The following is a 27,993-nucleotide window of genomic DNA, read 5'->3' as shown; positions in this document are numbered from 1 at the left end:
CACCACTCCTTTGGTTTCCTGGCTTTTGCACGTTTCCCCATCCCATTCTAAAAGGCTGAAATGGGGCTTCTACAGCTTAGTTGGAGCTTTAAGCTAAAATGTGTTGGTAGTTTTAGCCCCACCCCTTTGCCCTTGGCACCGCCCCCTTATTCTCAGCCCCCGCCCGCCACTGGCATGAAAGAGGTTCAACACCCCTGTTCTATGGTTGGCTTAGCATGCCCCATTTGAGGTCACCACCTTCTCCCCAGAACAAATAGCTGTGCTACTGCAAACGTCAGAAATGAGAGATTGTCAACATTCCCTGGTGAATGCTGACAATCTCTTCATTGGCAAATGTCAGCATTTGCTGGCACGTGTCAAAAGATGGATGTCAACAGTCTCCAGTTTCTGACATTCACAGAGATGACAGACAGGAAAACAAAAAGAGAGCACAGGGTGGGAACAAAGTGTGTTCAAGAGAGGTGGTTTATTAAAGGAGATGGGAGTCAACCGTCACAGGCTATCTGGGGTGAGGATCTGTGAGGGGGGAGATGGGGAACAGCCGGGAACATCTGGATGGAGGGTGGTTCCAGCTGCCATCCTGAGTCATGGTGAAGGCCTGAGGCTAGAGGCGAAGTGCTCTGTCTCGCTCTCTCTTTCTCTCTCGCTCTTTCTCTCTCTTCCCCACCGGAAGAGGCAGAAGGGGTGCGGTGGGGTTCCTAAGGGACCACGAGGGCTGGAAGACAGAGGTGTGGGGAAAGAGAAACAGGCACCTGAGCAAAAAGAGAGAGAGAGTGAGAGAACAAACAATGAGAGACTCTGTGCACATGTTGTTGTGTGTGAGTGGAGCCATCTCAAAAGAAGTAGCCCTTCCACTCACGGTCCTCCCCAGCTCTGGCTCCATGTTTGAGGGGGGAGGCAGTATAGTGGGGCCCTCTGCCATGGAGCATTCCTCCCACAATGCTCCTGACACTAGCATCGTTCCAGGGCATTGTGGGAAAGTATGCTGTCCCCACCACCGGCAGTACCAAGGTTTTGGCCCGATCTTCTTGCTGCTTACTGCTATTTTGCTCCCCCACAGAATGGCCCAGAATGACAACTGCATCAGGGGCTGTACGGGGGGGTGAGAGGAGCCTCCCTGAAAGGCACTGGTGGCACGTGTCAATTGTGGACCCCTGCTGGGGTGCTGGGGCCCTGGCAGTTGCCCAGTGATGTCACCCACCAGTGCCAGGCCTATCCCCCCATCCCCTCACACTCTCCCACACCACCCTGCACACTCATATCCCACTCTCCCTCTCTAGTCTTTCCTCCACCCTCTTGGCAGCTCCATCCAACTCACATGCACATTTATCCCGTCTATCTATCCCTGTCCCTCCCACAAGAGAAAGCAGCGTCCATTTCAAACAGGCAGCCATCTTGGGCCACGACTGCCATGTTGCTGCCACGTTCCAGAAGACCCTTCACAGTTTACATGTATCCTTATTGATCTCTCTCCCTTCCTTCACGAGCTTGTGGGGTTGTTACCTCATTTCCCCACAAACACACACCCCTCACAACAGTCCTGTGAGGTGGGTTTGGCTGAGGGAAAGCGACAGGCCCAAGGACACCCAGGGAGTGGCATGGCGGGGGGAGGATTTGATCGCAGGAGTCCCCAAATCCCAACCCAGGCACACTTCCTCTCCTCAGCCTCATCTGATTGTTGGACCTTGCCTCGTTGCATCCGTTCGAGCCTCCCTCCGTCTGTTGACCGAATCATCCGTCTTTGCTTTCCCGTCAACAGCTTTACTGTCCCATCCATCCATCCATCCATCCATCCATCCATCCATCCATCCATCCCCTTTCGTGTCTGTGGGTCTCCCCACCAGCCCTACCGTCACCCTGAAACTCACATTAAGGTGCTGGACAGACCATGCCCATGGGGAAAGGGGTGTGTGGGCCTCACTGGGGCGGTGGGGAGGTGGACCTCTGCGTCACGGGGGCGATGCCTTTGCTGCCGTAGTATTCCACCACCTGCGTGGGCACCTCGGCCAAAACGTGCTTGGCCAGTGCATTGGGGGGTGCCTGGAAGAGAAGAGGGATGTGAGAGAGAAAAGAGGGAAAGCAAGCAGGCAATATTGTCTGTAGCGCTGGAGAGAGCGTCTCAAGCGTCCTCTTTAGAGAGGCAAAACAACCGTCTCTCGAGGCTTTTGCACTCTGCAAGTAGAAGGCGTTTGCTTTGTGGCTTTTGATGGCTGGTGGCTACTAGTGAGGGAGCACACTCCCACATGGATTTCCTGCAGCAGGAAAAGGGATGGAAGAGGCGGTGGGAAAACACAAGGGGGTGACGAGCGGGGGACCCCGATGTCTCCAGTAATATTCTGTGAATGAGGCAGGGCAAAGGGGCAATAAAAGCCTCTGCTGGAAGCACACTGGTAGCCTTGAACGGAGTTCCCAAGCAGCAAAGGAGATGGGAGTTTACATTGTTGCAGCCAGGGGGGACTGGCTATTGTTTTTGGGAGAACTGATGCCGCTTTCAGGAATAGCACTGTTACTCTGAGTGCTCCCCGCAACCCCAAGCTCAACTTATATATATGGAACTAAACAACTATGACAAAACTCCATGTGTTTCCACTTCCTACAGGGGACCTGATCTTAGACAAGGCCGACCCTGGAACTTCCTAATGTTTCAGGACAGCTCGAAGGAAGGGCTTCTTCACACAGCGCATAGTTAAACTATGGAACTCACTACCACAGGATGTAGTGATGGCCACCAATTTGGATGGCTTTAAAAGGGGGCTGGACAAATTCCTGGAGGAAAAGGCTATCAATGGCTACTAGTCTTGATGGTTGTGTGCTGCCTCCAGAACCAGAGGCAGTCTGCCTATGTACACCAGTTGCTGGGGAACATGGGTGGGAGGGTGCTGTGGCGCTCATGCCCTGCTTGTGGGTTCCCGTTGGACAGCTGTTTGGCCACTGTGTGAACAGAATGCTTCACTAGATGGACCCTTGGTCTGATCCAGCAAGCCTCTTATGTTCTTATGTTATGTTCTTGACAGAGCAGGGAGCATGACAGAGTATGCACAGGAAGAATGCCAGACAAGGGAAATTAAAAAATAAGCAAATAATGACACAGATATATAGGAAAGCAACAGAGAAAGAAAAAAGATAAAGGGCAGTGACAGAGAAGAATGGAGAGAATGATGTAGGTGTAAAGCCAGACTTCTCTACCTGGTACACTCCAGACGTGTTGAACTACAACTCCCAGAACGCTCCATCCAGCTATGTTCCCAGAATCCCCCATCTATGCTGGCTGGGGGATTCTGGGAGTTGTAGTCCAACACATCTGAAGGGCACCAGTTTGGGGAATAAGTGAGGAGATGGAATCAACACAGAAGGCACCAGCTTGACAGCAACTGATGGCTGGTGACCTCTAGTTATTGCACACACCCTGCCTGCTTGGAGCGACCATAGTGGGGACGGCCTCTCACCTTCTTGAATTCCCGGACAGGCACAAACTGGACGATGTCGCGGACAGCCCGGCCCTCGTCGGACTCCAGCATGCCGCGGTCGCCATTGAGCTCCCGCATGTCCGAGAAGTCGGCGTTCCCGATGCCCACGATGATGATGGAGAGGGGGAGGCGTGAGGCCCGGACCACGGCATCGCACGCCTCGGGCATGTCGCTCACCACACCATCCGTGAGGATCAGCAGCACGCGGTACTTCTGTTGGGGTGGGGGGAGACATTGGGGCTGGGACCAGGGGTGTTGCTAGGCAACTAAAAGGTCTGGGGCACAGTCCTATGGGCGGGCATGCAAATCTGCATATGTTGATTCATATCTATACATGCAAATGTAGAACTAATTACTAGGATTTATTCAAATGTCACAGGAGTCAAACCCAGCCAATTAATTTCTCATCCAAATTATCTCAAACAAAATAAATTCTTCAATGTGTTTGCACCACGTCCGAGATCATCCTAAACCAAGGGAAACTGGGTTTTTTTTCAAAGTCTAATTCCTACACAGGGAGGGATATTTTTGGATGGAGGGAGTCTGTGGCATGTGGGGTGAGGAGAGTTAACTCTTCCCTCCCCAGCTGCAAGCTCTCCTGAAAATTACCTCCTGCATGGTAATTAAGTGAAGGAAAAACCCTCCCCATGGCACTCAGGGCTCTGGGGAATAGTTCACGGCCCTGGGAAACAGGCCCAGCCCAGCAGCATCCCTCGCAAGGGCCAAGGCCAAAACGTAGCCAAAGCCTCCTTCCTCCACTCCATCCTGTCAGGGTCCAGAGCAGATGCCCCCAAATACCGCCCCCCAAATGCCCCTCGTGTGCCTCGCCATACCGTGGGCATCCCAGTTTTCTCTTCCTCGGCCGCAGGGGCTGCCACCTTGTTGATGATGGGGGCGACGTTGGTGGGACCGTAGAGCTGGATCTGGGGCAGGCAGCGCTTGTAGGCCTCAATCACCCCAGTGATCCCTGAGGGAGAAGGAAACAGGCAGGTGAAAGAAACTTGCCTATATTCCTACCTGGCCCAAATCTGGGGATAAGGCAGGGCTAGGGGTGCTCAATTTCATTTGGCTGGGCTCTTGTGCTTTTAACACCTGTGTGACAGGAGGAAACCCAACAGGTAAAGCTCTCGTAACCCCCACCCCCAGCCAGCATGAAACTACAGGAACAGACATGTTCAGTTTCCAACAACTGTGGGCACAGGACTCTTGCCGTTCAAAATCATGGCAACCCCAGGCTAATATTATACATTACAAAACCAGTCAGGTATTTTTCAATTTCTTCAGTTTTGTCATGCACGAGGTTCAGAGCAGCTGAGGCTTCATAACAGGGGTAGCAGCTGGGGACGTTTGTTAGCCTGGACTCCCGAGTTCTATTCCCAGAGTTGTGGCTAGTGAACTGAACAATCGCAGAGGCTGTTTCTTCTAGGTCACAGTGCAGCGTAGGGACGTGAAGCCCCTCTTTCAGTCCCAAGGCCGCTTTCTATTTCAGAGAAGCTCTTGGGGGCCAGGTCCCAGTGCTGGGCAGGGCCAAAAGCAAAAGGGGCGGGAGCAAAGGGGGAAAGGGTGGGGCCAAAAGTGCCAGCACGGAAGGCCAAATTGGGATTTTGTCCTGCACCCCCCACTTAGCCATTTGCACCATCTGTATCAACAATTTGTTTATTTCTTAAGACCTCTGAATCTTAATCTCTCTCTCCCCCCACATCTTTATTCCAGCTGTTCCACCCCCTCCATAATGTCAGAGATTTTCAGCATCAGCATCTGAGTTGAGAAAGGGTGGATGTGTTAATTAGCCATCTTTTTATCTGCATATCGGAGATCGCCTACTTTCGCATTCTGGGTTGTCCGGCTCAAAGTTGACAGCGAAATCGTGGGACACCTGTCCAAGACAGAAGGAAAAGAACAGAGCGAAATGAATGAGAACAGAGCGAAAGAGATGAATCACCCATCCCTCCATCTAATCAGTTCCCAGAAACCCCTTGGGCTTAACCTCAAAGTCTGGAGGAATCCGTGCGCCAAAACCAAAGGCTGGGAACCGCTTGTCACTGGAAGAGAAAAATCCGGGTCACCAAGCTGAAAGCAGCTCCCTTTCCCGGCGGTGTGTGGTGCAGGTGTCCCTCGCCAGGCCAAATGGGCGGCCGACGGGCTCCTTCCTCTACCTGTCATAATCCTGGCAGATCTCGCCCACAGAGGACAGGGCCTTCAGGTACTCGTTGGGCTCCTTGGGGTTGATGAAGTGCAGGGAATGCTCGCTCCGAGGGTCCCCGTTGGAGGCTGTGAAGTCAATGGCCACCTGAAGGAGGCGAGAGAGCAAAGGGCAGGGTGGTGGTGGTGGCGGCACAGTGGCTGGAGCGGCAGACTTGAACCGGGGGAGACGAGACCCAGGTTTGAATCCCCATTCAGCCGTGAGGCTCCCTGGGCGGCCAAACCTACCTCACAAGGTTGTTGTGAGGCTCAAATGCGGAAGAGAGGAGGACCATGTACGTCACCACCCTGGCCTCCACTGAGGAAGGGCAGAATGAATGATACAACAGCCTCCCCAGCCTGGTGCCCTCTACATATGTTGGACTACAACTCCCACATGTTGGCTGAGGATTGTGGGAGCTGTAGTCCAATATATCTAGAGGGCAACAGGTTGGGGAAGGCTGAGATACAACCAACAAATAATAAATAAACAAATGCTCTTTTACTCCCTTCCTCTCTCACACCACATCCCCTTTGATGGGGAGGACTCATTTCCTCTGGCCGCTCTCTCTACCTCAGTTCCCCTGGCCCCTCTCTCTGGCCGCTCTCTCTACCTCAGTTCCCCTGGCCCCTCTCTCTACCTCAGTTCCCCTGGCCCCTCTCTCTGGCTGCTCTCTCTGCCTCAGTTCCCCTGGCCCCTCTCTCTGGCTGCTCTCTCTGCCTCAGTTCCCCTGGCCCCTCTCTCTGACCCCTCTCTCTACCTCAGTTCCCCTGGCCCCTCTCTCCAACCCCTCTCTCTACCTCAGTTCCCCTGGCTCCTCTCCCTGGCTCCTCCACCCAGTGGCTTCTACCAATTTCTTTATTTTTCCTTACCGTGAAGGAGATTTGTAAGCCGCCCATAATATAATCCAGGAAGGTGTGGACTTTCTCCACCTGCAGAGAAGCAAAAAAGAAAAAGAAAGAAAAGGAAAGATTAGCTGTCTTCAGATTCCTTTCTTTTACTTTTTAAACAAATGTCTAAAACATCACACAAGCCAATGAAGTCAGAATTGTCTACTGCAGTTTTCCCCAATGTGGTGTTCTCCAGATGTGTTGGACTACAAGTCCCAGCATCCCCAGCAAGCATAGCTGGAGTTGTCGGGGATTGAACTGGGAGCCCTCTGCAGGCAAAGCAGGCACTCTGTTCCTGAACTATGGCCCTCTATGCTGAACCAGGGCTTCTGGGTTGGTTTCTCGGTCCAAACCTTGAGGGGTACAGTCCCTCTACCATCCTTGTGTTAGCTCCAGACTTAGTCACATTTTGAGTAGACCCATTGAACTCAGTGGGGCTTCAGCTAGTCACGATGAATCCAAGTCCTGTTTATTTCAACGGGCCTACTCTACATATGGCTACGTTTGGCTCCAACCCGTGACTGGCACTTCACCGGGATTAAGTTGAACTGGTTGCCAGTCTAATTTCCAGAAGCTAAAATGTGCTGGTAGTTTTGGTACTTCGGCCCCGCCCCTTCTGCCTTTGGCCCTGCCCACCACGGGAATGCGGCCCCCGAGAGCGTCGCTGAAATGGAATTTGGCCCTCAGGCTGAAGGAGGTTCAGCACCTCTGTACTAAGGACACAGGAGTCCAGCCAGGGGAAAAGGAACTGACAATGGTGCGTCTCCGAGACAATCAGCCATTCCCCCTCCCTCTCATCTATGCAAGTTCCCAATATATTTCTGTCACGTCCCCTCCTTACTTCCATCCACGCTCCCCCTTTGCCCTGTGACATCCCCTGCCGGCTGGGGCGGTCCTGTGTTCTACACCGTCCCTCAGTCAGCTTGCAGCCAAAATCATCATTTGCAACTTGTCGTCATCCATCTTTAAGCAACGTATTGTTGTTGTTGTTCAGTCGTGTCCGACTCTTCATGACCCCATGGGCCACAGCACGCCAGGCCTTCCTGTCCTGCGCTCTCTCCTGGAGCGTGCTCAAGTCCATATTCATCGCATCGGTGATGCTATCTAGCCATCTCATCCTCTGCTGTCCCCTTCTCCTTTTGCCTTCAGTCTTTCCCAGCGTCAGGGTCTTTTCCAGGGAGTTTTCTCTTCGCAAAGCAACGTATACTTTAGGCCAAAAACGCGGAAAGCGCCGTGTTGCAATTGCTGGCTTTCTCGGTCAGGCAGAACAAACCGGGGAATTCTATCACTAAAGGGTTTAAGCACTGAGAACTAAGTAACGGTTGATACCAGCTTAAAACGTCAAAGGCCATGGCCTGTCGTCGCTGGTGTTTTTTGTTTTTAAATGCTCTGTATTATCTGGACTGGACTGCGCATAAGATCATGACGGCCTGTAAACAGCCTACCTTGCACTGTGTGAGAACAATATACCCGGAGTTCTTGTAATGCTTTTTCTTTTCTTGGTATTTATGGTTAATACACTCCCATTTCACCTACCGAGAAAAAAAAAATACAAGGGGGTCACCTATGCACCACGCTACGATATTGTAAGAACCTAAGGAGAGCCCTGCTGGATCACCAATCCAGCCTCCTGTTTCTCACACAAAAAACAAACTAATAAATAAAGCAAAGTTTTTCTCCTCCTTTTCTCTGTCCTGAATCTATCCCCATCAGTTTCACCAGGCAACCTTGAATTCTAGAACAGCCTTCCCCAACTTGGTGTCTTCCAGATGTGTCAGACTACAACTCCCAGCATCCCCCAGCCAGCCTTGGCTGGCTGGGGGATGCTGGGAGTTGTAGTCTGACACATCTGGAGGACACCAAGTTGGGGAAGGCTGCCCTACTATTATGAGAAAGGGGGGGAGGGGAGAGAACCAAGCCAAAATTTATCTCTGTTTGCTTTCTCCATGCATCATTTGCATAAACTTCTATCATGTCCCCCCTCAGACAACTCCCCCCCCACACCTATACTCCAAGCTTTCAAGATGGTGGAGCAAGGACGCTTGGGGTGAGAAGAGGAACAGACAAGAGCCTGGGAACCCAGGGATGTTGAGCTCCGACACTTTCTCTCTCCTAACTTCGCTTCCCATAGGAGAGAAAATTCACAAGTCTGTTGGCTCCGTTTCTCCCTCTCTTAAGCAAAGTTACGGTGAAGGCAGATGCAAGGTGTTTCGAGCAGAGGGGCCAATCCGAAGAAGTCCGTGCTCCGTTCAAGTGGACCTTTTCTCTCCAGAGTGGGGAAAAATGGGTCTGAAGTTGAGAAGCATATGCAGCTGTGCTCAGCACTGACTGGCCAGCTTCTATAGTGTGTCACCAAGAAACCTCTCCCCTGTCCCCTAATCCCCAGAGCAGGCTTCCCACTTTAAAACGTTTCCTTTATTTTTACATTGTTTTTTATTTTTTGCCAATTCATTATATTATAGTATTCAATATGCAGGATGGAAAAAAAATCTTCTTCCAATATCCTCAGAATAAATTCACATATAAGAATAAACTTGAATGAAATATGTGGGGGGACAATACAAAGTATATACCATATTTGTTAGCATAATGATGTACAAAAAAATAGTATTTCACATTGGGATATCTTAAAATCGTTTTTACAACAATCAGAAAAAGGTTTCCACTTTTCTTTAAATGTTTGCCTATTTTCTAATGTAATGAATTAATGTAGCCATCACCGCTAAAGCCCCCCCCCCCGCCCCAACTCTTAAAATCTTTCTTTCTTTATAATACTTTTATACCACTTAGGGCACAATCTTATGCATGTTTAGACAGAAAAAAGTCATACAATTCCCAGCATGCTGGCTGAGGAATGCTGGGAGTTGTAGGACTTTTTTCTGTCTAGGCATGCATAGGATTGCACTCTTAATTTACTAAAATCCCTAAGCGGTTCACATGAAAAATACAAGATTAAAAACAAGATAAAATAATAAATAATTAAAAACATTACACCATAACATCAATAAAGCAATGCAATACATAATACATTACAGGTCAGGGAAACAAATATGCTATCAAGAAGCATTCAAAACTCGCCTCCCATTTCTGCCTCTTGAACGGCACACAGAAGAGCGTTCCGAAGTCTTAATTAATAAGGTGAAGAATGAACGTATCCATGCATGAACGTCCATGCAGCATTTTAAAAAAATTAAAAGAAAAAAAACGAACAGCCGGCCAGATGTTTTATTTATGCCTGTCACTTCAGTCACAGCGCTGGGGGGAGGCTGCAGGCCAGGTCTCCCTGAGCCCCCACAGAGAGCCACTGTGGTGTCATGTTTAGAGTGTTGGACTTGGATTTGGGAGATCCGGGTTCTAGTTCCCACTCGGCCAGGAAGCTCACTGGGTGACTTTGGGCCAGTCACTGACTCTCAACCTAACCTACCTCACAGGGTTGTTGTGAGGATAAAATGGAGAGGAGGCGGACCACGTAAGCTGCCTTGGGCTTCTTGAACAAAAGGGGGGATATAAATATAATAATAACTCAAAGAGCTGAAGGACCGTCTGTGAGCCCTGTTGCTATATGAGGCCTGTCTTTGCTCAGATTTGCTTCCTGCCCACCTCGCCCCGCCCTGCCACCCTCCCACCCAGCTTTGCTTTCCATCTTTCCATTTAACTACCTCCTCTCCTGCGGAAGCCGGCAGCATCTGCTGGAAGTTGGTACTGAACTCGCCGATGTAGTCATGCTTTCCGCTGGAGTCGTGATCATAAATGACACACTGGAAAGGGGAAAGAAGGAACGAGAAAGTGGATCAGAAACACACCGGGCTCAGGAGTCCTGGTTCCGGGTATATCTGCAACTATACTTTGCCTAGATCCTTCAAAAACAAACAAGTTCAAGCCCCATAAGTACTATGGAGGCTCCCAATGTGAAAGACAGACAGACATCGATTTTGACAGAGCGAGGTTTGCTCCTGTCACTTGTGGCTCTGACTGTGGGAAGGAAAGACCTCAGCAATACTGATGGCACTTGAACTCGTTTATTTTGAAGGATGCTGGCATGGACAGACATATGGAAAGCAACATGCAAAGCAATCCTAAGCACAGGGTAGCCATATGGTGAGATACGCTGTATTTCTATTTAAATTATAATCATCACTTCTAAATTTGCATCTAGGCATATAAATTAGCATATGCCAATTTTATGCAAGTATGTGCCTTCTTTTCTGCCGATTCATAAGCAGCCTCCCTAGTACCACTGGGTTTAATGGGCTTTACTCTCTGTTAAGTGTCTTTAAGATTGTACATCCCTGCACCAGTGGAGACTGTTAGCTCCGATGTCAGTGGGGTGGTAAATCCACTCCGGGTTTCAGTCAGAACTCTAAAGGAGCTACCCAAAGTGCACATTGGAGAGCTCCTTTAGAGTTCTGACTGGTTCTGACCGAAACCAGGAGCGGATTCACCAACCCACTGACATTGGAGCCACCAGCTGCCACTACCCCACACACTCCACATGATAGATATAGCTTGGCCATTATGTTACCTCGGCTCCCACATTTTTTACAGAGAATCCCACTGCCTGGGGCTACATGTTCCAACTCAATGTGCCCCGGTCTCCTCTCAGGCCCACGTCACTCAACTCTAACCTCCCTCAACCCTCCCAAAGTCCCCAAGGGTGGCCACTGCTGGGCGGAAACTCACCCGGATGTTTTTCTCAGGGTCGCAACTACACAAAGACTGCAGGGAGACACGGAACGGTTCCCACCGGGGACTCAGGTTGTTCTTTACCACCTGGTGCATGATGGGAAGGGAAACACACACAATGGCAGGGAAACCCAGGTCATGTTGTTGGGAATATTGCAACCTCATCTGCAAGTTACTGGAAGGGGGCAGTATTACAGTTAGTTAGTTCATGGGAATTCTGACCGCAGCTAGCCTTGGGAACTCTATGGCCTACAGTGTGGTTTCCTGCGATTTCTTCCTTTTGCTCCCCCACTTCCTCCCCTCCCCCCCCCCCCGACTTCCACCATTGCTGGGAGCTCTTGTGTTTGCTCTCTCGCTCCTGCCTGTGTAATAGAACACAAAATAGACTAAACAAACTTCTTTTTGAAGCGCTGCACTGCCAGCTGGTTGGCCGCTCAATGTGAACAGAATGCTGGACTCTTGGTCTGATACAGCAAGACTCTTGGTCTGATACTGCTGATGTTCTTCTCTCAGTTAGCGAGTTCAAAGCCAAACATTTAGGGATTTGATCAGATCACAGCCCTAGTTTTTGTACATCTCTTTCTGCTTCTCTGAACCTTCCCTTCCTTGTAGTTCTGTCATCACTCCACCTCTCCTTCGGTTTATCTCCATCCAGCCCCAACAAAGCTGCATAAACCTTCCTCCTGTCCTGGGAGTTCCATCTTCTCCTCGTCCAGCCCTCCATTAAGCAGCCTGGGCAGCCCAGCATATCCTCACCTCTGTCCTCCAAACCAGGTTCTCCGTCTCATTGTTGCTGACCTTATATATCTCCAGGAATGGGTCAGATTTGCTGAAGAAATCCTACACATGGAGTCAGAAAACAGTTCAAGAATCAGAATACTATGGGGAGGGACGCAGGAGCAAGCACAAAGGCATGTGGTCCAACTTATACAGCAGGGGTGCAGAACCTGAGGGCCGTGGGTCGGCCTTCCAGGGTTTTCTGGAATGTCACGCCCTCTTCTTTTGGCCCACCCCCTTTCCTCCAACCACCAATCATTGGGTGTTTCCCTGGCTTTTGTGAAGTTCCCCCCCCCTTCTAAAAGGCTGAAACACCTATCCTAAGGCTTAGTGACTGGCAGGAAGAGCTTGAAGCTAAAATATGCTGTTTTTTGGGCCTGCCCCATTTGCCTTAAGCCCCGCCCACCACTGGCGTACGGCCAAAAGCATCTCCAAAATGGAAGTCAACCCGCGCGCTGAAAGAGATTCTGCAGCCCTGATCCGGATTGACTGGAATTTCATAAAATCATCGCTCTGCATGGAAACCTTTTAACACCTTGCCAGCCGCCCCCCCCGCCCCATGCACACTCTTCAGCTCCGCCGGCTCTCATTTCCCGCACTTAGGCTGAGATTCAGCCTCCCAACCCACAAGTAAGTGTGACTCTGAATCCCAGACAGGCGGAGGTTATCAGATGCTACAGAGATTGCACAGTACCTGCTCTTAAGGCCTCTTTAAAAACATTGGGTCAACTCCAGACTTAGGGTGCAGTCCTATGCATGCTTAGGCGGAAAAAAGTCCTACAACTACAATCTTTCTCAGAGCGAAGAGTTCTGTGGAACCCACAAACCATCTCTTATTTCTGTAGGGTTGCCGCTCTGATCTTTGCCCACCTTGTCGTCCAGCTCTTGCCCATGAAATTCCAGCTGCACAAACTCGTTGGTTGTGGAGACCTCCTCAGCTTCAATCTGTCAGTAGAAATGACCCAAGGAGATAAACACATCTCAAAAGCGATATGCACATGGACGTTACTGATGGAGAGGATGGATGGAAAGGCAGGTTGAAAACCCCAAAATGAGGTGTGACAAAGCCCTGTATTCTGATGTCGATCAACAGCACCCCAATGGCACCATGCTGGGACGCCTGAATAGGCTTATCTGACCTTTTTATTCTCCAGTACATAGCCAAAAACTGACACTCTTAACAAGAAAAAGGCTAACTGGTTTAAACCAGCTGGGTGTTTTGAGATGTAGGTTTAGAGTCATTAGGAAGGTGGGTCCAGCCACAAAGTAAATTTCCCTCCAAATCGTAAAACACACATGCACACACCTTCTGCCCTTGCCAGTGCCATCCAGCAGAGCTGTGGATGAAATGATGCACCTGCCTCATTGCTCCCTCCTAGTCCCTCTGTATGTCTGTATGTATGTATGTGTGCATTTATTATTACATTTATATCCCATCTTTTTTTTCTCTATGGAACCCAAGGCTGCTTTTGTTCATAAGGCTTTTAACCCGCATCTTTACCAAGGATTCTGCTTCCGTGTTCTTTGCGGGATTAAGATCGGCTCCTTTACATGTGTTTTTTTCTGGGGGGGGGTGTGTTCCCCCTCTTCCTTTCTATATGTTCCATTGCACAACCACTAGCTGGTGCTGTGGTATAGAAGAACTGCACAATTACACTAGATTTCTATAATGCCATTTAGAAAAAATACTGGACTTTCCTCAGTAGGAAAAAACCTGTGATAATGGTTGCAAAGCACAGGAGAGACCCTGGAGGATGATGACATCGTGTAAAGGACCTGCAAACTAACATGAGTGAGCAATCACAAGTGCACAATAAAAGCCTCATGTAGAAAGGCTCATGATTCTCCCCCTCTTCATTTTATCCTCACAACAACCCTGTGAGGTAGGTTAGGCTCAGTGACGGGCCCAAAGTCACCCAGTGAGCTTCATGGCCGAGTGGGGACTATAGCCCAGGTCTCCCACGTCCCAGTCTAATACTCTAACTACTACACCACACCAGCTCTCACTTTAGGATTCCTCTGTTCCTCGTTTACTTTATCCATGGTGCAATAACTGTCATTCTCTGGGCGACTTGCAAAATGTAAACAATTTAAAATTGCAGCCTTGCCCAAAAATTCCCCCACGCCAAATTCTAAACAAGAAGTTGTGTTTTTAAATATAGGAGAGACTGTGAGTAGTGGGTAGGGTCAGTGTGGGACTGGGAAGACCCAAGTTTAAACCAACTCCCCACTCCAGCCAAGAAGCTGACTGGGTGACCATGGGCCAGTTGGGTTGCTGGTCTTTCAGCCTAACCTGCCTCACAGGGTTGTTGTGAGGATAAAGCAGGAGAAGGGAAGGATCATGGCCTCTTTGGAGAAAGGCAGGTTATAAATGTAAACCACCAAAATGAATTAGCTATCTTCGTTCTGGTGATCAAAGCAAACCACGCAAGAGGACTCGGGTAAGAAAGCTGCACGTGGGGTTGTTGTTCAGTCGTTCAGTCGTGTCCGACTCTTCGTGACCCCATGGACCACAGCACGCCAGGCCCTCCTGTCCTGCGCTCTCTCCCGGAGCGTGCTCAAGTCCATATTCATTGCATCGGTGACACTATCCAGCCATCTCATCCTCTGCCGTCCCCTTCTCCTTTTGCCTTCCGTCTTTCCCAGCATCAGGGGCTTTTCCAGGGAGTTTTCTCTTCGCATTAGGTGGCCAAAATATTTCAGCTTCAGCTTCAGTATCTGTCCTTCCAATAAGCAGTCAGAGTTGATTTCCTTTAGGACTGACTGATTTGACCTCCTTGCAGTCCAGGGGACTCGTAAGAGTCTTCTCCAGCACCACAGTTCAAAGGCATCAATTCTTCGATGCTCAGCCTTCCTTATAGTCCAGCTCTCACAGCCATACGTTACTACTGGGAAAACCATAGCTTTGATTAGACGGACCTTTGTCGGCAAGGTGATGTCTCTGCTTCTTTTGATTTCATGGCTACACTCACCGTCTGCGGTGATCTTGGAGCCCAAGAAAATAAAATCTGTCACTGCTTCCATTTCTTCCCCTTCTATATGCCAGGAAGTGATGGGGCCAGATGTCATGATCTTAGTTTTTTTTAATGTTGAGTTTCAAACCAGCTTTTGCACTCTCCTCTTTCACCCTCAACAAGAGGCTCTTTAGATCCTCTTCGCTTTCTGCCATTAGGGTGGTACTGTCTGCGTATCTGAGGTTGTTGATAATTCTCCCGGCAATCTGAATTCCGACCTGTGATTCATCCATCCTGGCGTTTCTCACGATGTACTTTGCATATAAGTTAAATAAGCAGGGCGATAATATGCAGCCTTGTCGTACTCCTTTCCCAATTTTGAACCAATCGGTTGGTTCCATGTCTGGTTCTTACTGTGGCTTCTTGACCCTCGTACAGGTTTCTCAGGAGACAGGTAAGGTGGTCTGGTACTCCCATCTCTTTCAGAATTTGCCACAGTTTGTTGTGATCCACACAATCAAAGGCTTTAGCGTAGTCAATGAAGCAGAAATGGTACAGAGGGGGGATTTAGGCTGCCAGAGCATCTGGTCTGAGGGCAAAAAGGCCTCTAATGGTTCTAGATTTTAGCCATGTCCAGCTCATCAGGGAGGGTGCCCCCCTCTGACCTGCAAGGCCTCCAAACCTGGCCTGCAACACTCTCCCAAGCCTACGCTCTGTTACGGCACAGCTTGACACCTGGCCCCTGAACGTCTGAAAGGATGCTGATGAAAATGGACATTGGCCATGCTGCTTGGGGATGATGGGAGTCAAATTCCAACACATCTGGTGGGTGCTGGGTTGGGAAGGCTGTGCTGGACTATAATAGAGGCTGTTCGGCTCTGAAGTCCCCTGGGCCTCCATGGCCTCTCCAGCCAAGCTACCTCCCAGGATGGTCATGTGAGGCTAAAATGCTTCCCCGAGTCCTGGGAAGGGAGGGCAACGACCTCCTTTTGCATTCCAAGACCATTTCCATGAACATTCAGCTCAGGGCTCTCGGCTTTCCTTATCGCCGTCCTTCTCACAACAACCCTGGACGGCAGGCCAGTAGGATTACAAACACTACACCTGGAGTAAAACTCTGCAATTTCAGCTGGAGCCTGGTTGCCACAGCACTCTCTGCATGCTCAGAAGCACCCTTGCAGCCTGCAGGTTCCGAGATCGCATGCTCTGGGCGGGGCCACCCCCATCTCTTGCTCCTGTTGATCGCCACCAGCCTCTTTTCCTGCCCTTCATTTCCCCTTGTCCTTCCTTGTCCCTCAACAGGCTCTACCGCCCTCCTCCATCCCTCCCATCCCACCCAGGGGATTATTGTACCGTGATAGTTGACTTTTCCACAGTCTCTCCGCTTGTCAGCACCAGCTGCTTCGTGACCTTGGTCTGGGAGACAATCTGTGGAGTCGGTTGTTGAGTCACCGTGAGAAAGGAAAGGACAGAATTAATGACCCACCAGGGAAAGGCAGAAAGAGAAGGATGGAAAGAAAGATGACTCTTCCCTCCTCACTTCAGAAGAAACCAGGCTGTGGGCAAGCCAGCGTCAAGGGGCCCACTGACAAGAGCCCCCTGAAGTTGCTCCTCCTCTTTGCCCTTGCAACCTGCTTGTTCCCCTGCCTCTCGCTCTGGCCCAGACAGCGGAGGTGGTGAGAACGAAGGAGGAGCAGGAGATGCCACGGCCTGCTTGCTCTCTGCCTGTCGGGCAAGCAAGTGGTTGCGATGACGAGGAAGAGGGCGAGGCACAACAGCCTCTGGCGACAATGAGGGGGTCTTGCGCAAGGGTCCTCAGAAGCCTGAAGCTGGCGTCGTTGTACAGCACACACATGACAAGTGGTTACCTGAGAGTTCCAAGCCTACTGCACAATTTGGCTCCCTGGAAGTTTCCACTGTCCATTAAAAAAAAAAAGCTTAACCAAGTTTCTAGCCCTCATGAGCTTCAATCAGGGATATCCAGCCAGGTTCAAATCCCTGCTCTGCCACGATGCTTATGGGGCGACTTTCTCTATTAGCCTAAACGACCTTACAGGGTTGTTGTGGGGATAAAACGGGAGGGGACTGTATACCCCACCCTGCGCTCCTTGGAGAAAAGGTGGGACAAGAAAGAAATGTAAGAAATAACATTAGAACTATAAGTCATGTCTAGAGAGTTTGCCGGCAGGCATTAGAAGGTGGTGAAGTGGCCTGAAGAAGGATCTTTCCAGACAACAAGGTCTTTCCCCAGAGACCACTCAGGGATGATTCAGCAGCTGGAAAGCATCCCACCAACATACCCCACCCCACAAATAGAGCAAATCTGTTGAATGTGTAAATCACATTTGCTTAGCAATCGAAACTCCCTTCATCCCCTCCCTGCATGTGAGCTTGCTGGAGGCATCCAGCTGACCACTGTCAGAAACAGGATGCTGCACTGGGCTCAATGGACCTTTGGCCAAATCCATCGGCCTTTCCTAGTTTCTTCTGCCTGTGATGAGCGCCTCCTGCTCTTTGCTCAGCCCGTAAGAGAGTTGCGCAAGGCTGGGAAACTATTTTTCTGTCAAGGGCTGCATTTATGTATGTATTATTTATTTATTTTATTTGTGCTCTGGCTTTCTACCAAACAATGGCACTCAAGGCAGCTTCCCTTGGAGGTAATGTGTCAGGGGCTGCATGCTGGCAGTGGTGGGTAGGGCCATAGCCAAAAGTGGGCAGTGCCATAACTTTTCCCTCTGCCTCTCTTACTGACACCCCCTTTTCTCTCTCTGATACCCCTTTTTCTCTCTCTCTTTCTGACACCCCTTTTTTCTCTCCACCCAATGGTTCCTGGGGGAAGAGACAGATCCGAAGTCTGAATTGCTTGCTTGCATAGGGCTTTTGAAACAGGACCAAGGAGCACATGAAATTAAGCCAGGGTTCCCCCTCCACCTCCCACTCACACATGTTACACAGAAAAGCATTTTCCCAGCAACAGAATTAGCCTTACCTGACCCAAGGTGCATTCAACTGTCCCAAGGAGGACTCCAGCTTCGTCCCCCACATTCTCAGCGTGCTCCCCATCAGCATCGAACACCTCAAATCTCAAGACCTGCATCTCCTCGAAGAAATAGTCCAGTGCAAAGACATGAGCAAAGACTGGGTTCTGGGACCCACGGAGGACCTCAGAGCGCCCCACCTGGGGAGGAAAGGAGAGGTGGGTACTGGGAGAGGGCGTCAGATGGTTTTAGAATGAAACGGAAAATACTGTTATTTCAACTGGTTTTCCACGCATGATTCTGCCTCTGGTTTAAACCATTGTGTCCCATTTCTCTGAGTAACTCAAGACAGTGTAGATGGTCCCCCCATTCCTTTAATCTTCACAGAAACCTTGTGAGGTAGTCTGGGCTGAAAGACAGTGAACAGCCTGAGATCAGGCAGTGAGCATCGTGGCTGAGTGGGAATGTGAACCCGGGACTCGTAGTTCTTGGTCTGACCCTCTAGCTCCACTTTCACCAACCTGGTGCCCTCCAGATGTGTCGGACTGCAATTCCCATCATTCAGTGGAGTCTCAGTCCAACACATCTGGAGAGCAGCTGGCCAGGGGGGCTTTGTCTAGCCAGCACAGAGGAAGTAAGGTGGGTGGCTACCAGAAAGGGGGTCTTTTCTGCTGTGGCACCCTGGCTGTGGAATGAGCTCCCTAGAGAGGTTTGCCAGGCACCTACGTTGTACTCCTTCCGGCACCAGGTGAAGACCTTTTTATTCTCCCAGCATTTTAGCAAGTCAGCTTCCTAGTCTTTTGGCTGTGGTGTTTTAAACCTGTATTTTAAATGTCTGCATTGCTGCTGGGTTTTATTCTGATTGGTTTTAAGCTTTCATATTTTATATTGTTTTATGCTGTGCTTTGTGGTTTTAATTTTTGTGAACCGCCCAGAGAGCTTCGGCTACTGGGTCGTATAATAAATACATACATACATACATACATATTTACATTATGAATATTTAAAAAATGATTACAAACAAAAGATTTCGGTTTTATACTCCCTAATACAATAAACTGACTTTGGGGGGAAGTCATGAACATTCAAAGATAAAAACAGAGAATGTATTAAGGTGCAATCCTATGCCTGCTTAGAGAGAAAAAAGTCCTACAACACGGCTGGCTGGGGAATGCTGGGAGGTGTAGGACTTTTCTCTCCCTAAATATGCATAGGATTGCACCCTTAACCTATTATAATACTAAAAATGTCAGCTGAAACGTTCATCTGTGGGCTAGCATCTAATAAACTTTTCTCAATGTACAAAAGTCCTTTTGCTTTCCTTGGCCCTGTCCTTGGTTTTAAAAGGCTGATCTTTTAGGCATGACCTTAATGTACTAAATTAATAGAGATAAACTGACTGCGAAACCCATTCCTAGGTTTTAAATAAAGGTTTTTGTTCTTGTTGTTACAATTTGTGTCCTCTTTTTCTTTCCAATGTATCCTGCTCTGAGCGTTTTTATTAGCAATAGGATGTAATAGAAATATATAACACCACCACCACCACCACCACCAAATAAATAAATAAATAAATCATAATGAGGCATCCAGCCAGGAGTGGGCAGAGTGGAGTCATGCCTGTACCTCACTCCATTGTCCGTCGCTGAGGAGCTGGAGCACCAGACATGGGTCGGGCTTGGCAGCACCTTCGCGCTCAGAGAGGCTCCAGCAGGAGACGCGGAGCTCCACCCGGGACGCCCCGAGGGCCACGGGCTGAGAATCGACGCCTTCCGACATGGTGCAGCCTGTGCGAGGTCGAGGGTCACGGGCAGAAAGAAATGATGGCAGAAGACTGAGTGACGGACAGACAGATGCAAATGCAAAGATGACAATGAGGAGAGAGGAGAAAAGAGTTAGAGCAGAGCGAGAGGAGCAGGGGTGGGGCGGGGCAGGGGCAGGGGCAGCGTCAAGGGTAGGCCTGGGAGGGCAGCTGCCCAGGGCCCACGCCCCAGCAGGGGCCCACTGACAAGAACGCCCCCGGAGTTGCTCCTCCTCCTCACCACACTGCAACCTTCTTGTTCAGCTGCTGCAGCCCAGACAAGGGTGGTGGCGAGGAGGAGGAGATGCCCCGGCCTCCTTGCTCGCTGGCTCCCTGCCTGTCCAGCAAGCGAGTGGTAGCAATGATGAGAGAGGGGAGGAGGAGCGAGAGCCGCTGGTGACTATGGGGGCGAGAATCGTAGAATCATAGGGTTGGACGGGGCCTACAAGGCCAAGACTCATTGAGGGAGGGGGCCCACCGAGGGTGTCCTGCCCAAGAGCTCCCCCCCAAACCTGGAGCTGGCATCGTAGTGGGGGCAGGGATGGAATACGGAGAGATCCAAGTGTGTGGATGGACAGAAAAAAGAAAGGAAGGTACCCAGACAGAACAAATAACCGCACAAGTAAAAATTGCAGTACGTGTGTAATTCATAAAAATTCAGTACGTGGGGATCTGTGCATGCCTGGAAATAGTCTCTCCCCTCTGATCAGGGACTCCCCAATGTCTGTCTGGTGTGTGAGGGCACTGTAGTTTCTTCATGGTGAGGGAATTGCACTCTGCACCTGCTCAGGGGTTCCTTTCTTGTATTGAGGTGATCTTCCATGGTTGAGCTTTGGCAGCGATATCGGATGTGGTGACTGAGTCTTTGTGGAGCCCAGAGCAGGACTACTGCACGGGCAACAAAGGACAGCTTAGCCATTATTTCTGGGTGATGGACGCCTCCCCCACCCTGGACAGCCTGCCACCATGAGAGGTTCGAGCAATAACAGCAACAAAAATTAAAGCAGGAATTAAGTGGAATGCCAGCCTATGGCAGAGATCAGACCTGAGGAGCACTGAAATGACAGGAGTTGACCTGAAAAGCCAGCCTGGAAAGTGGAAAGCACAGGCCTTCGCCTGGGATCCCGGCGCACTAGACCTGGCCATAGTTTGGGACAGGCACTCTGTGCATGCTGAGAGGCCAACACCCGCAATCAAGGGATGAAGAATGGCACGGCTTCCAGACCTGCAGGGAAACGGGTATGTTTCCTCCCGCCGCCGCCTTTACCCTCTAGCCTTCTTCCCAGCAGAAGCTGGAGAGAGGAGGAAGAGTGGAAGTGGATACTGACACATCCAAACTGGCACTGGAGCCTTCGGGCCCAAATGGTGCTGAGTCAGTTCCCCCACCCCCCACCCCGTGCCTCTGATTTATTACATTGCAGCCTGGACGGCTCTTCGGCTCCCGCTGGGACCTGAGTCAGGTCAAATCCGGGATGCTCCAGCAGTGGAAAAGGCCTGGAAGAAGGGGGCTCCAGGGAGAGAGGGAAGCCGGGGCTAGTGAGGGGGCGGGAGGGAAGGGGCATCCAAGGAGACGCCATGGGCCCAGTTTCAAGCGACACTGTGGATCTTTGTGGTTTGTGAAAAAAACGCACACATGTCCATTCACAGAGCTCTGGTGAAGGGTCAGTTGGCTGTTAGCTGTGGTAATGAGATGGAACCTCCACGTTCAGGGGCACTGTCTCTTAGGCTGGCCAGGTGTCCTACTTTACAGAGGGCAGTCCTCTGTTTGAAGGGCTGTTCAGCTCTGTATTTGAAGGCATCCCCTATTGGAAGGGCTGTCCAATTTAAAGATGAAGGATCGTAAGACGGCAGAACAAGGGCCTTGAAGTTGGCCCATCCATAGTTAGCATCTGGGCAGCAGACCCAGCAACCATATGGGGAGATGGACTGTATTTCTATTTAAATCATAACAATTCATTATAAAGGTGCCACAAAACTCAGAAAGGAACATATGCAAATCTGATGCAAATCCGTGTCCTCTTTTCTTTTTGGTGTACCGCTTCCTCCTTTTCAGCAATATGAAAGTGGCCACCCCGTTCCAGATGCTGGGGCTACGGGGGAGGGGGGAGCAGAGGAGGGCTGCAGTCTCCACTGGCCTTCCTGGAAGCATCTCGCTGCCCACACTCGGAAACAGGATACTGGACTAAATGGGCCTTGGAGCTGAACCAGCAGAGCTCTTTCTGATGACAGACCTGCTTCATTTGCATCTATGCAGACGGCCTCAGCAAAAAAAATTAACATGTGCACATCGGGTATCTCTTGGAACAGGTGAGGAAATTAGGGTGTGCATGAACTCGTGCAGCACCCTTGCGCTTCGGCTCAAAACCTATTCCTAATGCCATGGCTCAGTTTCAGAGACACATGAAGTTGTGGCTCGTCTGCGTGAAATCTTTTAAAACATCCCAAACCTCATGCAAGGAAAGTTTGTTGTGCGTGTGCAGGTAGCACATTCAACAGCCTTCCCAAACCTGAATGACACCCCCCCATCACCCCCTATTTGCCTGGGGATGGTGGGAATTATAGTCCAATACATCGGGAGGGTGTCCAGTCAGAGAAGGCAGAAATAAGAGATCTTCATCAGTATATGTCTTCTGAGATGGTACAGGCCTGGGGGGAGGGCTGTACCATGTGCCTGACCGCATGTGTATTGGACCTGGTGGAGGGAGAGACTGGATCCATCCAGTTCAAAGTCACTTCCTTCCTAGCGAGCTAAGTAAAGATTTAAGCCAGATAGGAACTCAGTGCTTTCTGTTGCTACTGCTATTCCATACTAGCTTTCTCTGCTCCTTCGAGGCTGCTTTTAGCGGTGTTCAGGTGCATGAATGTGTGCGCATGAGGGGTATGTGTGAGAGAAAGAATTGCTCCGAACCCAGGTAACGAAGTACAGCCTTGAAGTGTATGCACTCCACACGCACACGCAGAGGAGTTCCCCTGTAACACTGCATGAGTCACGGTTCTCAGAAGGGAGGCGATTCCGCTCCACCTTTGCCTCTGTGTGATCCGGTCCCACATACCCAGAACCGCTTCCCTCCTGCCAAATGATGCTGATCAGAGGGAGACCAGATCAGAGCAGATGCTCATACAGAGAGTCAAGGGCAGCCTCCTCTGAACACAGATCCTTTTGTCGCATGTCTGCACGTGGGGACATCATGCTGAAGTAATTGAAGCAGTGTCGGCTGCTGGCTCCGATGTCGGTGGGGTGGTGAATCCGCTCTGGGTTCAGTCAGGCCCAGTCAGAACTCTAAAGGCCCAGGGCCTTTAGAGTTATGACTGGGCCTGACTGAACCCAGAGTGGATTCACCGCCCCACCGACATCGGAGCCAGCAGCCGATACTGAATTGAAATAACACATGTTACCATCTCCAGAGGGCTGCGCAGAAAGACCATTAAGCCCAGAGCCTAAAATTACCTCACTGCTCCTCTAGGTATGGAGTGCAGGGACAGTAATTTCTCAGGACCAATGAACCTGGGACCAAAGGACTTATTTTGGTGTCTCTGAGAAATGTAGCAATTCCTGAATCGGGCCAGAACCCCACCCCTCTGAGGCAGAGCGCTGGAAATCCAGCCTCCTATGGTGTGACATGTGCTTGCTGCGTCCCTGTCGAAACTGGGACGGCGTCCTGCTTTGAGCACTCCGCCTAAGCCAGGGATGTCGAACCTCTTCCAGCTGAGGGCCGGACACAGTTTTGGAGTGGCTCTCAGGGCCTGCATCCTGGTGGTGGGCAGGGCCGCAGGCGAAAAGGGCCTAAAACACCAGCAGATTTGTAGCTTAAAGTTCTTAGTGCTAATAATTAAGCCACAGGAGGCCTTTTAGAATGGGCAAAAGACCGTGCAAGAACTGGGAAGCCACCTGACGGTGGGGGAAAGGGGGACCAGGGAAAGGAGCAGAGTCATCTAGGGAACCCGAGGGCCACACCGACATCCTGGGCGGGTCGGATTTGGCCTGCAGGCCTCAGGTGCAATACCACTCTCCTAGACGTCCACCAGGGAGATTTAGAAAGTCAAATGGGAAAGGGGGCAGCAAACCACGCAGGGAGGAGGGATGGCTAAGGGGGCGCAATGGGGCACAGAGATCAAGGGGCACCCAAAAGGCATTGCGCATAAGGAGGCATCCCTGAGAGACAACACGGAGCACAGGAAATAAAAAGCAGGCCAATCGAATATTTCATTGAACCAATTTCAGTTAACGTTTGGGTCCGCATGCAAGCTTTACAGGCCTACAGAACACTTCATCAGGCAGAATTCACACAAATGGAAATGCCTCACTGGATTGCCCATCGCACTGTCTCCAACGGTAGATAGCCACTTGCCACTGGGAAGCTCACAAGGAGAGCGGTGCCTCCGTTGATTGTCCACAGCAGCTGGGGCACACTGCCTCTGAACATGGAAATGTCTTTTAGCTATCCTGACTAAATGTGATGGTTACATCTATCCTCCATTCATTGCTCTAACCCGGACTTCCACAAACTGATGTCCTTCAGAAGTGTTTGACTGCAACTCCCATCACTCTCAGCCAGCATGCCAACACATCTGGAGGACACCAGTTTGGGGAAGGCTGGTCTAAGTGAAGCTAGTGAAGGTCGTGGCCAGCACGATATCTGGCGTCGATTTTGCATCGCATGAAACCGATTCCATTTTCTGCCAAATTCTCCTTGGCAAAGAGTTCTGTGGATCCCCAAAGCTTGCACAGTCCTACACGAAATCTAAGCTATGTGGAATCCCAAAGTTTGCACGCATGCACACGCACACAGACATGAAATCTAAGTTCATCCAATGCAATACAACTTTACTGACTTCGTATCGCCTGTCTTTGGGGACCAAGAAGCTCTCGTTTCCTGCATATATCTCCGGCGTGCACCGAAAATAAATAAGAGGGAGATACGGAATCACAGCCTAGGGCACTCAGCCCCTTGAGGAGCCAACAACAGAGGCATGTCAAGATCACACAGCAGGGCATGTTAATTACGCAACACCATCTGTGCAACTTCCCCACAACGCTATTGGGGATGGGGAATGCGCCAGGAGTGTAAGGATGGAATGTGTGCAAGGCGCTGGCATACGCAGAGAAAGGCTGAGGTGCCCAAACCAAACCCAACGCAGAGGCACTCTCCAGATGTGTTGGACTACAAATCACATCATCCCCAGCTGGCTTTATACATTGTATACATATATACATTGAGCTACGTGCTTGGGTGTAACACACCCAGAGGATAAACTGGGAGATGGAATGTTAACTACGGAGATGCAGAAACGTAGAAAAAATGCAGTGCACACACATACGCACCATAGGAAGCACGCATCTGAAGCAACAGCACGCCCACCACAGCTCTGTACGACACATACACGCAAGTACTGGGACGGCAGAGTTTGGTACAGTGAAACAAGCATTGGACAGGGACTAGAGTGACTCCCAGGTTCAAATCCTGGCTCAACCACAAAACTTCACTGGGTTACGCGGGGCCCAGCACTGTCTCTCAGCTTACCTCACCTCACAGGGTTGCTGTAAGGATTTTTTTTTTTAAAGGTTAGTAAATTGATGGAGAAGAGGTTGAATATGGCAGCTATAAGGATGGCAAAATTAGAGCCTCTTGTGCAGAGGCAGTCTATCTTAGGGAACCAGAGAAAACCCATGGCCAGGGGCGGGATAGCCATTTGCCCATGGAGGCGTGATACAATACAACAAGGGAACCCCAAAAGGCCAAAAGAAGTGTAAGGGTATGAAATGCGTATAAAAGGAAGCCACAATAACAGACGGGGCAGGAAAACATCCACCCCCCCAAACTGCACGAAGGTCTCGCAACGCCAAGGTGCAACATGTGCTCAAGGAGTAAGCAGCCGGTGTTCGGGAGGGGGGGTGCATCACACAGCATGAAAAGGGACGCGTCATGTTGCTGGATCAGGCCAAAGGTCCAGCTAGCCAGCTGGATGCCCCTGGGTTGCTCTCAAGCGAGACAGAAAGAGGCGGTGGCCATGTATGGTGCCCCCCGGGCATCTGGGACTCAGAGGATTACTGTCCCTGCCAAAAGACCAAAAGATCCAGCACAAGCCAGCCAGCCCCTTCACCCCTTTTTAAAGCCGGCCCAAGTTTGTTTATTACCTTTATATCCCACCCTTCTTCCTCTTGCAAAGAACCCAAGGCGACTTACTTGGACCTCCTCCTCCTCTCCATTTCATCCTCACAACGACCCTGTGAGGTGGGTCAGGCCGAGAATCGGTGGCTGGCCCAAAGTCACCCAGTGAGCTTCATGGCCGAGTGTGGACTGGAACCTGGGTCTCCCGGGCCCAGCCCAGCACTCTAACCACTGCACCACACGTCCCTCCCATGGAGGGTCTCATGGACCCTCTCCCACTGCAACTTTGGGAAGCGAAGCCAGGCGTGTTGTGCGAGTTGTGCTTTCCTCCGACTCGCCCGTCCCTCGCCCGGGGGCGCGCAAGAACCGAGCACGGTTCCAGGCAGCCCCAAGGAGAGAGCACGCGGGGCCGCCGGCCGTCGCAGTCCGGGCAGCGGGCTCGGCTCCAGGGCGCACAGAGCCTCGCCACGGGGCCAGCGCAGCACCAGCAGGCTCGGGCGCTCACGCCGCCGCCAACCGCGTCGCACACCCGGGCCGGGGAGCCCCGAAGACCGACACACAGGCAAGGCCACGGAGCGGGCTGACGGCTGCGGGGTTCGCTCAGCCTGACCCAACCTGGCACCTTCCCGAGGGGCTGGACTACAGCTCCCACCCGGCTGGGCAATGCTAGCTGGGCCTGATGGGAGCTGTAGTCCAGCCCCTCTGGTGTGGCGCCCAGCTGGGGAGGCCCGGGCCAGAGAGGCTCAGGGCGGGCGGGGGCGCAGCCCGGGGGCGGGCATCGCGCCGCGGAGCGCCGTCCCAGCGCGCAAAGGGCGGGACGAGCCCCCGGACGGCCCCGGACACAGGAGGGGCTGCGGGGGCTGGGGGCGCCGCGCGGGGCGCGCACCGCTGGCAAGGGCTGGGCGTCCCCGCGAGAAGGGCGCAGACGCGCCGCCACGGCCGTGGGGGAAGGGGGCGGCGGAGCCCCGCGGCCGGGCGACGGAAAGCCCCACGGAGGGCTGCGCGCGGGACGCAGCCGGCTCCCCTAGCGCGAGGGCCACAGCTCCCGGCATCGCCGCCCGGCGCGGCCGGGTGGCGGCGGCCGCAGCCCAGCCCGGCTGGAGAGGCGCCCGGCCGGCGAGGCCGTCCGGGGCACTGCGGGGCCTGGCGCGCCGGCGCAGGGGTCCCCCGCGCGGGGCAAGCGCAGCCGCACCTCGGGGCCGGCGCGTCTCCGGGCGCGGGCGGCGTCCGCCTCCCTCGGCCCCGCGGCAGGGCTGGCCGAGGGGGCGGCGCGGCGCAGCCCTTACCTCGCGAAGGGGCCCGCGGGAGGCGAGCCCGCCCGCCCGCCTGCCGTCCCCGCTCCCGGCGCCGCCTCGCTCGCCGCCCGGCCCGGCCGCCCGCGCGCTCCTCGCGCTCCGCTCCGCTCCTCGCGCTCTGCGTCTGCCGCGGCCGCGCTCCCTCCGTCCCGGGCGCCTGGCCCCGCCCCTTCCCCGACGCCGCAGTGCCGGGGCGGGGGGCGGCCGAGCGTGAAGAGCCGCGGCGGCGACGCCCCCCGCGCGCGGGCGCGACAGCCGCGGCCCCGTCGGCGGGACGCGCCCGCGCCCGGAGCGCCTCCGCCGGCCGGCCCGGCCCGAGGGGACGCGCCGGGGCTGGCCGAGGGGCGGGAAACGCCGCCCCCGAACTGACCCCGGGCGTGGACCCTCCTCCCCAGGCGGAAGGGAGGCCGGGGGGTTGCGGGCCTTGGACTTTACGGGCGGGGCAGGGCAGGGCAGGGCAGGGGGGCAAGTGCGGGGAGGCCAGGGCAGGAAGGGGAGCGGGGTGCGGAGCGGGAGACGTCATAACATGGTGCATGGGGGAGAAGGCGGGCGCGAGCGTGTTTCTCTGCCCCGCTCAGAATGTTGCTGGAGCGCAGAGCCCTCCAGGGGTAGACGTGGGGCAGGCCACAGAAAGCCCCTCTTCACCCGCGGGGACGGATCCGGAGGGGTCACACTCGGGGCAACCGTTCCTAGAGGGGCAGCCCTTAAGGCGCAATCCTATGCATGTTGAGGCAGAAAAAAGCCCTACAAATCCCAGCATGCCCCAGGCAGCTGGTGCGTTTTGTATTTTTTTTTTAGCCCTCCTAAAGAACGTACCATGGAACATATCCATACACAATCATCATTTACATCACCCTTG

General features: G+C 52.2%; 1 protein-coding gene across 2 annotated transcripts; it reads right to left on the bottom strand.

The window, feature by feature from the left end:
* Positions 1 to 437: 437 nt before the first annotated feature.
* On the bottom strand, positions 438 to 27,260 carry CPNE6 (copine 6). 2 transcript variants are annotated; one of them, XM_084806519.1, is made up of 17 exons: positions 27,126 to 27,260; positions 19,555 to 19,762; positions 17,943 to 18,131; positions 16,307 to 16,381; positions 12,870 to 12,944; positions 11,979 to 12,062; positions 11,220 to 11,309; positions 10,199 to 10,297; positions 7,985 to 8,071; positions 6,522 to 6,581; positions 5,624 to 5,757; positions 5,455 to 5,509; positions 5,292 to 5,343; positions 4,301 to 4,434; positions 3,447 to 3,680; positions 1,869 to 2,040; positions 438 to 752 (listed from the first exon to the last, which is right to left on the bottom strand). In XM_084806519.1, exons 2-16 carry the CDS (start codon positions 19,705 to 19,707, stop codon positions 1,918 to 1,920), a joined length of 1,644 nt encoding a protein of 547 aa, XP_084662645.1. In that variant the 5' UTR covers positions 19,708 to 19,762; positions 27,126 to 27,260; the 3' UTR covers positions 438 to 752; positions 1,869 to 1,917. The 2 variants fall into 2 exon arrangements, with proteins under 2 accessions (XP_084662645.1, XP_084662643.1); XM_084806517.1 differs by having other exon boundaries at positions 19,555 to 19,715.
* Between the last annotated feature and the right edge of the window lie 733 nt (positions 27,261 to 27,993).

Source organism: Heloderma suspectum, chromosome 6, assembly GCF_057233095.1.
Source record: "Heloderma suspectum isolate Gila_16-S chromosome 6, 16-S_ref, whole genome shotgun sequence".
Classification (NCBI taxonomy): Eukaryota; Metazoa; Chordata; class Lepidosauria; order Squamata; family Helodermatidae; genus Heloderma; species Heloderma suspectum.
Note: the sequence above shows the minus strand (reverse complement) of the source record. Positions and strands in the feature narration are given on the sequence as shown.